Source organism: Leucoraja erinacea, chromosome 3 (assembly GCF_028641065.1).
Source record: "Leucoraja erinacea ecotype New England chromosome 3, Leri_hhj_1, whole genome shotgun sequence".
Taxonomy (NCBI): domain Eukaryota; kingdom Metazoa; phylum Chordata; class Chondrichthyes; order Rajiformes; family Rajidae; genus Leucoraja; species Leucoraja erinaceus.
In genome coordinates, this window is record NC_073379.1 from 50,238,442 (window position 1) to 50,251,388 (window position 12,947).

A 12,947-nucleotide genomic window follows, 5' to 3' on the forward strand; every position below is an offset into this window, starting at 1 on the left:
CCTGGAATGTAAATCTCTTAATACTTTAGTTAAGGATTGAACATAGTCAGTAATTTCTGTGGCCATATGATGGAAATTAACATATTTTGTAGAATACTGGTTCCATGGGGTTCTGAGTGGACAACCATACACAATTTCTGCTGGGCTGAATCGCGCTCTTCCTGCTGGTGTGGTGTGCACCTGGAATAATGCTATAGGAAGTAATTTGAACCAGTTAATTCCCGTTTCGGCTCTTAATGTAGCTAATTTCGTTTTTAATGTCTAGTTAGCTTGTTCAACAAGTCCAGCAGCTCGTGGCCGATGATACCCATTTGTACTAAACACATCTACAATACATAGTTGTTTGTCGTGCCGGGGCAACCCACAATCCTGACAGACAATCAACCATACAACCGAGTTGTTTCCATATATTTACATCTTTCTCAGGAGCATCCTCCTGTAACCTAACAACGTCTTGGATAGTTGGCATTGTGTTTACACTTGTACAGCTCTATGTTCAACCTTCAGCCTCTTGCACCTCATTGAATAAAGTCCTAGCCTGCCCAGCCTCTCCCTATGGCTCTTAAGTTCTAGCAACATGTTGATGCGTGAATGATGCCTAGAGTAGGTTCTAAGCTAAAGGGAGAGGTTGGACAGACTTGAATTGTTTTCTCTGGAACACAGGATAGGAGCATTACAAAATCTTGAAACGCAATGCAATAACCTTTTAAATCATCTTTGAGCAATGGAATAAATCATTGGATTTGATTCATATTTGAGTTTCAGTTTGCTTCCTTATTTAAGGAATGTTGGCATTGATGAAAGGTCGGTAAGTTGTCCTTGAAATAAGGAAGCTGCCACATTGAATCACTGAAATCTACATGAAGATACTCTTCGAGTGCACTAGGGCCATGAATTCCAGAATTTAATCAGAAGAAACACATGAATTCCAGAATTTAATCACAAGAAACAAAGGCGGTATATTTCTAAGGCAGAATTGTGTGTGACTTGAAGGGGAACTAGGAGATAGTTGTAATTTAATTCGGCTTTTGTTCTTCTTCTTCTAGGAGATGGCAATTGTGGTTTTGAAAGATGCTGTCAATGAAAATCTGGCATATTGAGATTGTATGCATTTAAATCATAATGCACCACTGGAGGAGCAGTTGAATATGGAGGTGGATAGGAAGCTGCTCTGGAAGTGGGGTGCTTTAACAAAAAGATAGACACCAAATGCTGGAGTAACTCAGCGGGACAGGTAGCGTCTCTGGATAGAAGGAATGGGTGACGTTTTAGATCATGACCCTTCTTCAGACCCTTATCAAGGTGATTGCAAGTGTCTGTGTGTTGTTGATGTTGTGCTCATCTAAACAAGTGGAGAGTATTCCATCATGCTCTTGGCTTGTGTGTAATAAATAGTGGAAAGGCTGAGGGGAATTAGGAGTTACTTGTTACAGGATTTTGTTAATTTGGGGTGAGCACCCTGGGGATACATTTTTAATGGGTCTAGCTGGCATGCTCACTCTGGATTAAAATAGTCGATAAAACTATGTTATCTGATAAATAACAGAGCTTTGGAAATGGAGATCTTCTCTGGTAACGCTTGAAAATATGATAGAATAACAAAACTCGTCACAAAGTTGAGGCCTTAATTTACACATCTGAGAAGAGGATGATGGGCTAGGGGATCTCAGTGATGATGAGGAATGATGGGCAGAAATCCAGGGGGACGGGGGGGGACGGGGGGGGGACGGGGGTTGTGTGTCCCCCCCCCATGTTTTGTGAAACATGTTACACATCATTTTGTCAGCCTGTTGTTTGATAGACAAATAACATAGAACAGTACAGCACAGGAACAAGTTCTTTGGGCCACAATATACCAAACATGATGCAAAGCTATAGCCTCTTGTCTTTGATGTTTCTACCCTCGAGTAAATGATCTGACTCTCTACCCTATCTATTCTTCTCATAATTTGATGTACTTCTATCCAGTATCCCCTCAACCTCTGGCAATCTGGAGAAAACAATCCAAGTTTATCCAAGTTCCTGAAGAAGGGTCTCAACCCAAAACGTCATCCATTCCTTCTTTCCAGAGATGCTGCTTGTCCCGCTAAGTTACTCCAGCATTTTGTGTCTACCCAAGTTTATCCAACCTCTTCTGTGATCTAATACCCTCTAATTCTGTCAGAATTCTGGTAAACTTCTTCTGCACTCTCTCCATGTGCCTATCTAAAACCCTCTTAAACATCACCATCGTATCTGCCTCCACCACCACCAGTGGCATCCTCCACCGCCCACTGTGTAAAACAAAATCTGCCTGCACATCTCCTTTAAACTTTGCCCCTCTCATCTTAAAGCTATAATATTTTCGGCCTGGGAAAAAATGGTCTCTCTGTCTATCCTATCTATGCCTTTTATGATGCCTCTCCCCTCAACTATGATGTTTCAGAGAAAACAATCCAAGTGTGTCCAAACTCTCCTTATAGCTAATCCTGGCATCATTCTGATAAATGTCTTCTGTATCGTCTCAAGCCTCCACCTCTTCTCCGTTCACTCATCCCTTCCCACCCAAACCACCCCTCCCCTGGTACTTTACCCTGCAACCACAGGAGTTGTAACTCCTGTCCCTATACCTCCGCCCTCACATCCATCCAGGGACCACAGCAGTACTTCTAGGTGAGACAGAGGTTCACGTTCACCTCGTTTAACAATTTAGCTGAAAACTTGTTTGTTTCGCCAAGGCCTGCAGGATCTCTTAGTTGCTGTCTATTGTAAATGCTCTTCCCATTCTTTCTGCCCTGATCCTCCTCCATGGCCAGTGAGGTCACTTTCAAACTGGAGGAACAACACCCCATATTCCACTTGGGTAACATTCAACCGAACAGTATGAACATTGAATTCTCCAATTTTAGGAAACTGCATAACCCTCATCCCTCTCTCCCATATAACCCCTCCTTTACCCCCCCTCCCCCCACCCTCCTCTGTACCCCGCCTGGACTCACACCTATTTATCTCCCCCATCCTCCCCCTCCCACCTACATACTTTCCTCTAACTTCACAATTCCCAATTCCCCAATCCTTCAGTCTTTTTAGCTATGACCTTTGTCCACCGATCAGCCTATCAAATAACCTTCCTAATCTGTGTTGGCCTAATACCAGCCAGGCTTTGCCCTGCCCCTCCTGTCCTCCAGCTTTCTTCTCCCCCACTACAATCAGTCTGAAGAAGGGTCACGACCCAAAATGTCGCTTCTAGATATTCTCCCGAGATGCTGCCTGACCCGCTGAGGTACTCCAGCACTATGTGGCTTCTTTTACTGACAGATCCTGTGACTACACAAAGCCCCATTTCAACCATCCCTCATGTCCTGTGTGCGGTTCTGTGCATCACACCTTAGGAAGGATGTATTGGTCTTAGAAATTGTAGTGACATTACACAAACCTGGATTGTGAAATTAGAAAGTTAAATGATAATCTGGTCTGAATTTTGTCTATGTAATGGCGAGCTAATAACTAGAATGAAATTATATTTGTGAGCTGCGAGGAAGAGGTGGGGGATGAGGATCTATGATGGAGTCTGTTCTAAAAGCTAGAGAAAAATCTTTCAGGTGTGGCTAGGAAATATTTTTGCACACAGGGTGATTTAAATTTGGACTTCTCTTCAGTAGCCAGTAAATTATTCCAGGGCAATTGGCAATTGTATATCAGAGATAAAGAAGGCATAGTGGTGCAGTGGTCAGAGCTGCTACCACACACTTTTGGGAACTTGGGTTTGATCCAGACTTTGGCTCTCCCTTAATGGAGCTCAGACGTTCTCTCTTATCGCTTGGGTTTCCTCTGGTTTCCTTTCCGATCCTAAAAGCTTGCTGTTAGATTAATGATATACTAAGAATCACCTTTTAATGCAGGTAAATTAATAAATCAGTGGATTTGCTATGAAGGTGCAAGAAAATAAGTTGCTGGTAAATAGGAGGAGGGGAAAATGGCATGATGGATGGTTCCTTTGAGAGCCGGCACAAACCTGAAGGGCTGAATAACCTCCTTCTGTGGTAAAATAAGTAAGTGAGGATATATTTTTGTTAAATAATAGCGAATTGGAATATGGGGAACGATGAGCATTTTTAGTTGTGATCTCACATAAACATCCACAATTAAGCTGCATTAATTAACAGTACCGTGCCTGTGACTGTGGGCCTTGGTTGCAGGAGTGTAAATGCATTTCCATTTTTGACCCTTTCCCATGAATCACACAACCTTCTGTGCCTTTGAAGATTTCCATCTGCTGCTCTATAGTGGGATTCAGCAGGTAACCCCAAAGAGACTTGTGCACAGGTTCTGCTTAAAGTGACACCCAATATGATGAAAAGTACTAGTGTTCTAGTTGAACCTGTTTTTCAACATAGCTCCACTTTGTTAATAAATGCACATTTATTCCAGCTTTTTCAAACATTTGGACTGAACAGCCAGTCTCTGAAAGTTGGCCTCTCTAGCTGAATACCACATGTTTGTCTTGGCAGGGCTGCAGTGTCTGGTTGGCTGACACTGATTTGAGGATATTAAAGCTGATGGAACACAGAGCTCTTGATCCATTTCAGATCAACTTTATGTCAAGGTAAAAGTCTCAGTGCTGCAGTCTCAGGCACCTGTAATTACTCAAACATTCCAGTCGCTGGAAGTGGCAGGGAAAATATTCCAGGCAAGTTGTACACTGGGATTTGCAATCATTAATTATTTTGATCATTTTATTTTCAATTTTATTCTGAAACATAAACCTACGTTAACAATAATTCTCAGAAAGAAACTGGTCATATGAAAAATATTGTATCTGCTGAGGTATGGGACAAAGTAAGTAAATGCAATTAATTGAGGAGCTTTTGCTAAAAACTAGCAGAAGCTTGAGGGCTGAGCCGTGTTCTATTGCATTACATTGGCTCATATCTTATGCTACAATTTTGAATGGAGCTCAAATTGCATTATCTTTGTTATCTCAGTTCTGAGTACTTAGTTTACCTCCTGGTTCTCTTTTTTGTTTCTCATTTTGATCCTGGATTTTACAGCATGCCAGAATGTTTGGCAAGCTTTTGTTGCAGTCAATACCTCAATAGTAAATTCCAAAAAAGACGACTACATGGAAAATTTAATATATTACCATTTAAACTGCAGTAGCAAACTTAAAGGTGATGGACTATAATGGGGAAATGTGAGGTTCCTTACTTTGACATGAAACAGAAAGGCAGAACACAGTTTTTTAAATGGTGAGAATGTTGTCAGTGCACAGAGATATTGTGTGCTATTTCATGAAATGTGGGAAGAAAATACACAGATATCACAAGCAAACTGTACAATATTTAATTAGTAAGTTTGCAGATAGGACCAAAATAGTTGGTATCATCGACAGTGAAGGTGGTTATTATGAATTACATCAGGATCTTGATCAGCTGGGAAGTGGGCCAAGGAATGACTAATGGAATTTAATTCAGATAAGTGTAGTGTTACATTTTGGGTGGTCAACCATGGCAGGATCTTTACATTGAATGGTTGGGCCCCCGATGATTTGTGCAGAGCAGAAAAATTTAGGAATACAATACATAGTTCCCTGAAAATGGTGTTGCAGGTAGATAGGATAGTGAAGAAGGCTTTTTGCATGTTGACCCGAATCAGTCATGAAATTATAGACATAGCCATACAGCATGGAAACAGGCCCATCGGCCCATGCTGATCCACCTGCCTGCATTTGGCCCATACCCTTATAAACCTTTTCATCCCATGTACTGGTCCAAAAATCTTTGAAGTGTTGTGTATTGAGTATAAAAGTTGGAATGCTATGTTACAGTTATATAATGTGTTGCTGATACCACACTTGGAATAGTGTCAACCTTCTATATGAAAGATGCCATTAAACTGAAAAGAATGCAGAATAGATTAGTGAGAATGTTGCCAGATTAGGGGGCCTGAACTATAGAGAGGTTGGGCAAGGTAGGATGTTATTGCTTGGAGCGCAAGAGGCTAAGGAGTGATCTTGTAGAGGTGTGTAAAATCATGAGGGGAATAGATTTAAAAAGTATTTTTCCCAGGATGGAGAAATCAAGAATTCGAGAGCATAGGTTTAAGATGAATGGGGAAAAGACCTGAAGGGCAACTTTTTATACACAAAAGGTGGTGGGTATATGGAATGAGCTGTCAGTTGAAGTAGTTGAGGCAGGTACAATAACAACATGAACAGACATGTGAACAGGTACATGGATAATTAAGGTTTAGAGGGACATGAACAAATAGGACAGGTGAGCCAATCCCATAACAGCTAATTTTACGCACCTGTTACTTATCTGCCCTTGGCCTCCGCTCACTCTGGAGCTGTGTCCAGAATGCTGGTGTTTTTCTGGCAGTTGGCTTCTCCTGGCCTGTCTGTCAGTGACAGGAGTCGGAGTAATACCAGAGGGAGCAGACAATGTCGTCATGGTGGAAATGGACTTTGCCAAGACTGGTCCACAATCACAGGTATCTGATGTGTGTTGGAAAATATGCTTGGTTATAGGAGGCAGAAGGTAGCAATGAAGGGTAGTTTTTCTGACTGGAACTGTCAGTGCTGGTGACTTTTTCTTTGTCCTACATATTATAATTGCTGGTGACAAAGATGTAGGTTTTCTGCTTTGTAATTTGCTGATAACACCAAAATTGGCGGAGGTGAAGATAGTGAAGAAGATTGTTTATATAAGCTGAGAGGTGAGAAACTTACAGGAGATCTGAGAAGTAAGTTTCTCACACAGATTTTTTGGTGATGTGGAACAAGATGCCAGAAGAGATGTTAGACGGAGGTTATATTCCGACTCAAGGAGAGACCACACAGGACCTTGTATTGGTAAACGAGTATGGCCAGGTGACTGGTGTTACAGTGGAAGAACAATTTGAAGATAGTGGTCGTAACTACATAAGTTTTAAGATTGGTTTGATTAGGGACATGTCTGGAAGTTGGGGAAGGTATTTAATTGGGGCACAGTAGATTAGAGTGCCGTTAGGCAGGAGCTAAGGAAGGTAGATTGGGAGTTCTTAATGGGTAAGTCCACAGATAACATGTGGCAGTCGTTTAAAGGCCAGTTGGTCAAAGTACATGATCAGCGTGTTCCAGTAAGGAATAAGGACGGCAAGGTAAGGGAATTGTGGATGACTAAGTAAGTTGTAAACTTGGTCAGGAAGAAAAAAAGGAAGTGTACGTCAGATCTAAGAAGGTGGCATCAGATGAAACATATGAAGAATATAAAACTCAAGTGGGTGATTAGATGGGCCAAAATAGGTCAGGAAATGTTATGCCCTGTCCCACTTAGGAAACCTGAACGGAAACCTCTGGAGACTTTGTGCCCCACCCAAGGTTTCCGTGCGGTTCCTGGAGGTTGCAGGTGGTTGTCGGAGGTTGCAGGTAGTGGAAGCAGATAGTGAGACTGACAAAAACCTACGGGAACCTCCGGGATCAGCACAGAAACCTTGGGTGTGGCGCAAAGTCTCCAGAGGTTTCCGTTCAGGTTTCCTAAATGGGACAGGGGCATAATTGGCGAGTTGTATTAAGGAAATTCCCAAGGGTTTTTATACGTGTTAAAAATAAGAGGGTGACCAGGGAGAAGGTAGGATAGTTCAAGGATGAAGAAGGGGACCTATGCTTGGAGGTAGACAAAAATGCTGGAGAAACTCAGCAGGTGAGGCAGCATCTATGGAGCAAAGGAATAGGTGATGTTTCGGGTCGAGACCCTTCTTCAGAATCTATGCTTGGAGTTGGAGGATGTCGGTGAGGTGCTAAATGAGTACTTGGCATCTGTATTCACTGAGAAGAAGGAATAGAAACATAGAAACATAGAAATTAGGTGCAGGAGTAGGCCATTCGGCCCTTCGAGCCTGCACCGCCATTCAATATGATCATGGCTGATCATCCAACTCAGTATCCCGTACCTGCCTTCTCTCCATACCCCCTGATTCCCTTAGCCACAAGGGCCACATCTAACTCCCTCTTAAATATAGCCAATGAACTGGCCTCAACTACTACCCCTCTGTGGCAGAGAGTTCCAGAGATTCACCACTCTCTGTGTGAAAAAAGTTCTTCTCATCTCGGTTTTTAAAGGATTCCCCCCTTATCCTTAAGCTGTGACCCCTGTCCTGGACTTCCCTAACATCGGGAACAATCTTCCTGCATCTAGCCTGTCCAACCCCTTAAGAATTTTGTAAGTTTCTATAAGATCCCCTCTCAATCTTCTAAATTCTAGAGAGTATAAACCAAGTCTATCCAGTCTTTCTTCATAAGACAGTCCTGACATCCCAGGAATCAGTCTGGTGAACCGTCTCTGCACTCCCTCTATGGCAATAATGTCCTTCCTCAGATTTGGAGACCAAAACTGTACACAATACTCCAGGTGTGGTCTCACCAAGACCCCTGTACAACTGCAGTAGAACCTCCCTGCTCCTATACTCAAATCCTTTTGCAATGAAAGCTAACATACCATTCGCTTTCTTTACTGCCTGCTGCACCTGCATGCCTACCTTCAATGACTGGTGTACCATGACACCCAGGTCTCGCTGCATCTCCCCCTTTCCCAATCGGCCACCATTTAGATAATAGTCTGCTTTCCCCCCGTTTTTGCCACCAAAATGGATAACCTCACATTTATCCACATTATACTGCAAGAATACAAGTATGCTTGGGTGGTGTGTGATTGAGAAGAATTGGTGCTGAGGCTCTTGAAGAACATTAAGATGGATAGGTCCCCAGGGCCTGATGGGAACTATCCTAAGTTATTGAGGGAGGCAAGAGAAGATATTGCGGGGGTCTTGACGAGGATCTTTGTTTCTTCTCTAGCATAGGTGAGGCCCCAGAGGACTGAAGAATGGCCAATGCTTTTCCTTTGTTCAAGAAGGGAAGTTGAGCGAGTCCATGGAACTATATGCCGGTGGGCCTCATGTCAGTGATGGGGAAACTATTGGAAATAATTTCTTGAGATCGGATTTACGAAAGAATGGGCTAATTAGGGATAGCCAGCACGGTTTTGTACGTGGCAGGTAATATTATTTTGGCTGAGTTTTGAGTAAGATGTAGGATTCACAATGACTTTTTCATATGGGTTTGGAACTGAGTTATTCATAGAAGATGGGGGGTGGGGGGGGTTGTGGTGGATGGTAGATATTCTGGGGGAGGTTTTTTACACAGAGTAGTGGAGGCCTGGAATACATTGCCTGCTGTGATGGTAGAGGCAGATACAAAGGAGACATATAAGAGGTTTTTACTTAGGCACATGGAAGTGCAGGGGATAGAGGGATAGGGATCATGTTGAGGAAGATGAGATCAGTTTAGCTAGTCACCATGTTCGGCACAAGCAGTGTGGTGCACAGGAGGTTTACCAAAATGTTGCCTAGATCAGAGGGTTTCAGCTACAGGGAGAGGTTGGATAGACGGGTGTTTTTTGCTGGAATTGTGGAGGTTAAGGGGAGCCTTGATAGAAATATATACAATTCTGAGAGTCATAGATAGGTTAGATAGTCACAACCATTTTCCCAATGTGGAAATGTCCAACATTAGAGGGCATAGCTAAGATGAGAAGGGAAATGTTTAATGGAGATATGCAGATTTTTACACAGATAGTAATGGGGACCAGGGGTCATGGTGGAGGCAGACACGATGATGGCATTTAAGAGGCTTTTAGATAGGCATATGGAAGTGTAGAGAATATGTATTGTGCAGGAAAATGAGGTCAGTTCAGCTTGGCATCATGTTCAGCACAAGCATTGAGGTCCTTTCATGTGCTGTATTGTATATGTGTGTTAAAATCAAAATGTTTAAAAAGCACTTGGGCATGTATTTGAATTGAAAATAAAATAGAGGCATATGGGCCCAATGCAATCAAATAGGATTAGCCTAGATGGGCATCACAGTTGGCATGGACAAGTTGGGCCAAATTGCCATTTAAAAAAAAATGTTGTACAGATGTATGACCATGACTCTAGGTCTCAGATCTGCAAAAGTCCAATGCATCTTGAGAAGCATCCAAGTTTCCTGAGTGATGCAAAATAATCTGGAAATAATTGTTATTGTGTTTTTCTCCTTGATAAACCTATTTTCATTACATTGTTCTCACACAAACAGTATTACATGAACTGTATTTTATGAAATATTTTTAAACCTATCTGAACAAGCAGAAATTCTGAGGTGATTTATATATTAAAATTATGATGTTTGCTTATCACAACCACCCTGCACTGACATCTAATGTTAAAATGTGTTTTTGGATTTGAATGTAACCTGGTTTTGCCCTTCACATCAGGCTGGCATGATCCGAACAGATCAAGGGGAGTTTTTTATCGAACCACTTGAAAAGGGAAAGCAAGCAGAGGAAGAGGAGAAAGGTCGAGTCCATGTGGTGTACCGCAGGTCAGCTGTCCAGGTCTCGCATCCTGAAGTCCTTGACGACTTTCATCCAACAGGTTTGTGTCCTGGTCTAACGCTCGGGATAGCATTTCCTCTACCTGTTGTTTATCTTCAAACAATTAGTTGACAGAAGATGAATTGCAGGAAACGTTCTTTCCTTATTCTACCAAAGGGAGTCGGTGGCTTGAAGTAGTTAAAAGTAACTAAAAGTAACTGCTAAAGGGTTACGTTTTTGAATGTTGGGAGTGTTGGATCTGACACCAATAAGATGGCAATGAATGGATTTTCCAATATATTTTCTACTTAAAGCCCTGTCCCACTATACGACTTCATTCAAAGAGTTCACCTGAGTCTCCCCTGATTCGAACTCAGAGATATACGGTAATGGCCGTTCCCAGGTACTCGGGGCTCTCGTGGACATTTTTCAACATCTTGAAAAATCTTCACTAGTCTTCCTGAGCTTATCGCATTTCCAGTGTACCTGCCGTTAGCATTACGAGCCACAAAGAGACGTCCCCGAGCTCCGACGTACCCGCTACGTTCATTCTACGTGCTTACCACGAGTTTGGGTTTTTTTAAACTCGGGAGAGCTCTTGAATGAACTCATACAGTGGGACAGGACCATAAGTTTCCGAATAGATACGCAGCAAAATAAATTCATTCTTTTATTCCTGCCATTTAAATTTCAGCTGACTCTAGTATCTGTTAGCATAATAACCAGAACAAAGTTGATCAGCTCAATGAGTGATGCACAACAAAGGATAAGCCTTCATAAGATGCGTGTCAAAGTCATGAGGACTCATGGGTTGGATAGGTGGGATTGGCATTAATGGGAGATGTTTTATTGACCAATTAACATTCCTGGGACGACTGTTCACACGATTGACATTCAATGGGTGAATGTCCAGAGGAAGGATTTTCATTAGCTCATGGACTGGGCTTTCTCAAATGTTACATTTCTTACAAAATTCTTAAGGGGTTGGACAGGCTAGATGCAGGAAGATTGTTCCTGATGTTAAGGAAGTCCAGAACAAGGGGTCACAGTTTAAGGATAAGGGGGAAATCTTTTAGGACCAAGATGAGAAAAACATTTTTCACACAGAGAGTGGTGAATCTCTGGAATTCTCTGCCACAGGAGGTAGTTGAGGCCAGTTCATTGGCTATATTTAAGAGGGAGTTAGATGTGGCCCTTGTGGCTAAAGGGATCAGGGGGTATGGAGAGAAGGCAGGTACAGGATACTGAGTTGGATGATCAGCCATGATCATATTGAATGGCGGTGCAGGCTGGCCTACTCCTGCACCTATTTTCTATGTTTCTATGTTTCTATTTATATACTGGGCATTTAGATATATGAAGTTTAAAGTTACTTAAAGTTTGCACAAGGGCAGTGCAGGCATTTGTGCCTGCAGACATTTGTGGTCTCAGAATATTTTTAGTTTGTTACATATAAGCTTTGAGATAAATAAAGTGTATTATCCTGGGCTTACAAATAATCACATGAAGGGAAGCATTTTCAAGAAATCAGTTCTCTGTGAATGGAAGGCCTCAGAGGTCATTGGACTATTGTCAGCAGAGATGCATGGTTAAATAGGAATTTGCATTCTGCCTATTTGTAGAACATTCCTTGGCAGTTATGATAAATTTGTTTAGCAGAAGACCAACATCTTTATGTAATCTTGCTTGTGATGTGCACTGCAAACAAGGAAGCTTGGGGGTTTGTTAGATGAGCCCTTCATTTGGACTCCATTATTGAATTCTAGTGAGCTTCATATTCTGCCACACAACCTTCTTTTGGCATTTAGAATCACCAAGTTGTATGTTTCTTGAATATGCTACCTTTTTCAAAGAACCAGAAAGGTTGATACTGGTTGCTTTCCATTAGCAAAGGATATTTAATGCGGAACACGTGACAAAAAGAGGTAAAATACTGAAAATAAATGAAATCACAATAATATGATGAATGGTTTAGCAATAGAAAGAAATAAGGAGGGATATGACAATGAGGGAAATCAGAAGGGCAAAGAGGAACTGAGATAGCTCTGACATATAGGGTAAGAGAGATTCCTAAGAGATTTTACAAATACATTAAGAGGAAAAGTGCAACTCGGGAGAGAATATTTACCCCTCAGGATTAATGGAGCCATGGGAACTGGAGTGTTTCAATGAAGCCATGAGAGACAAACCCCATGTACACTCATCTTCCAGATTAGCCTACCAAGTGGAACCTTGGATATAAATCTGGCTTGGTGGAAGGAATCAGAGGGTGGTTATTCAGATTGGAAGCCTGTAACCAGTGGTGTTCTGCAGGGTTCAGTGAGGGGCCCACTCTTGTTTGTCATCTACATTAATGATGTGGAAGACAATTTTTAAATGTGGTTTGCAGGTTTGTAAAGACATCAAAATTGCTGGTATACAATGAAGAGGGTTATCTAAGATTACAGTGGGATGTCGATCAACTGGGGAATGGACCAAAGAAAGGCAGATGGAATTTAACTCGGCCAAAGTGGAAGCTGTTGTACTTTAAGTTAAACCAAGACAGTCCACAGAGTGCTCTGGAGACTATTGTAGAAC

General features: G+C 42.0%; 1 protein-coding gene across 1 annotated transcript in view; it reads left to right on the plus strand.

The window, feature by feature from the left end:
• The window catches only part of LOC129695572 (A disintegrin and metalloproteinase with thrombospondin motifs 3-like), a 251,354-nt gene that overhangs the window by 26,458 nt on the left and 211,949 nt on the right, over nt 1-12,947 (plus strand). Inside the window, exon 4 of the mRNA XM_055632651.1 lies at nt 10,272-10,431. Coding sequence (XP_055488626.1) covers nt 10,272-10,431 — 160 coding nt within the window. The remainder of the gene's footprint in view (nt 1-10,271; nt 10,432-12,947) is intronic.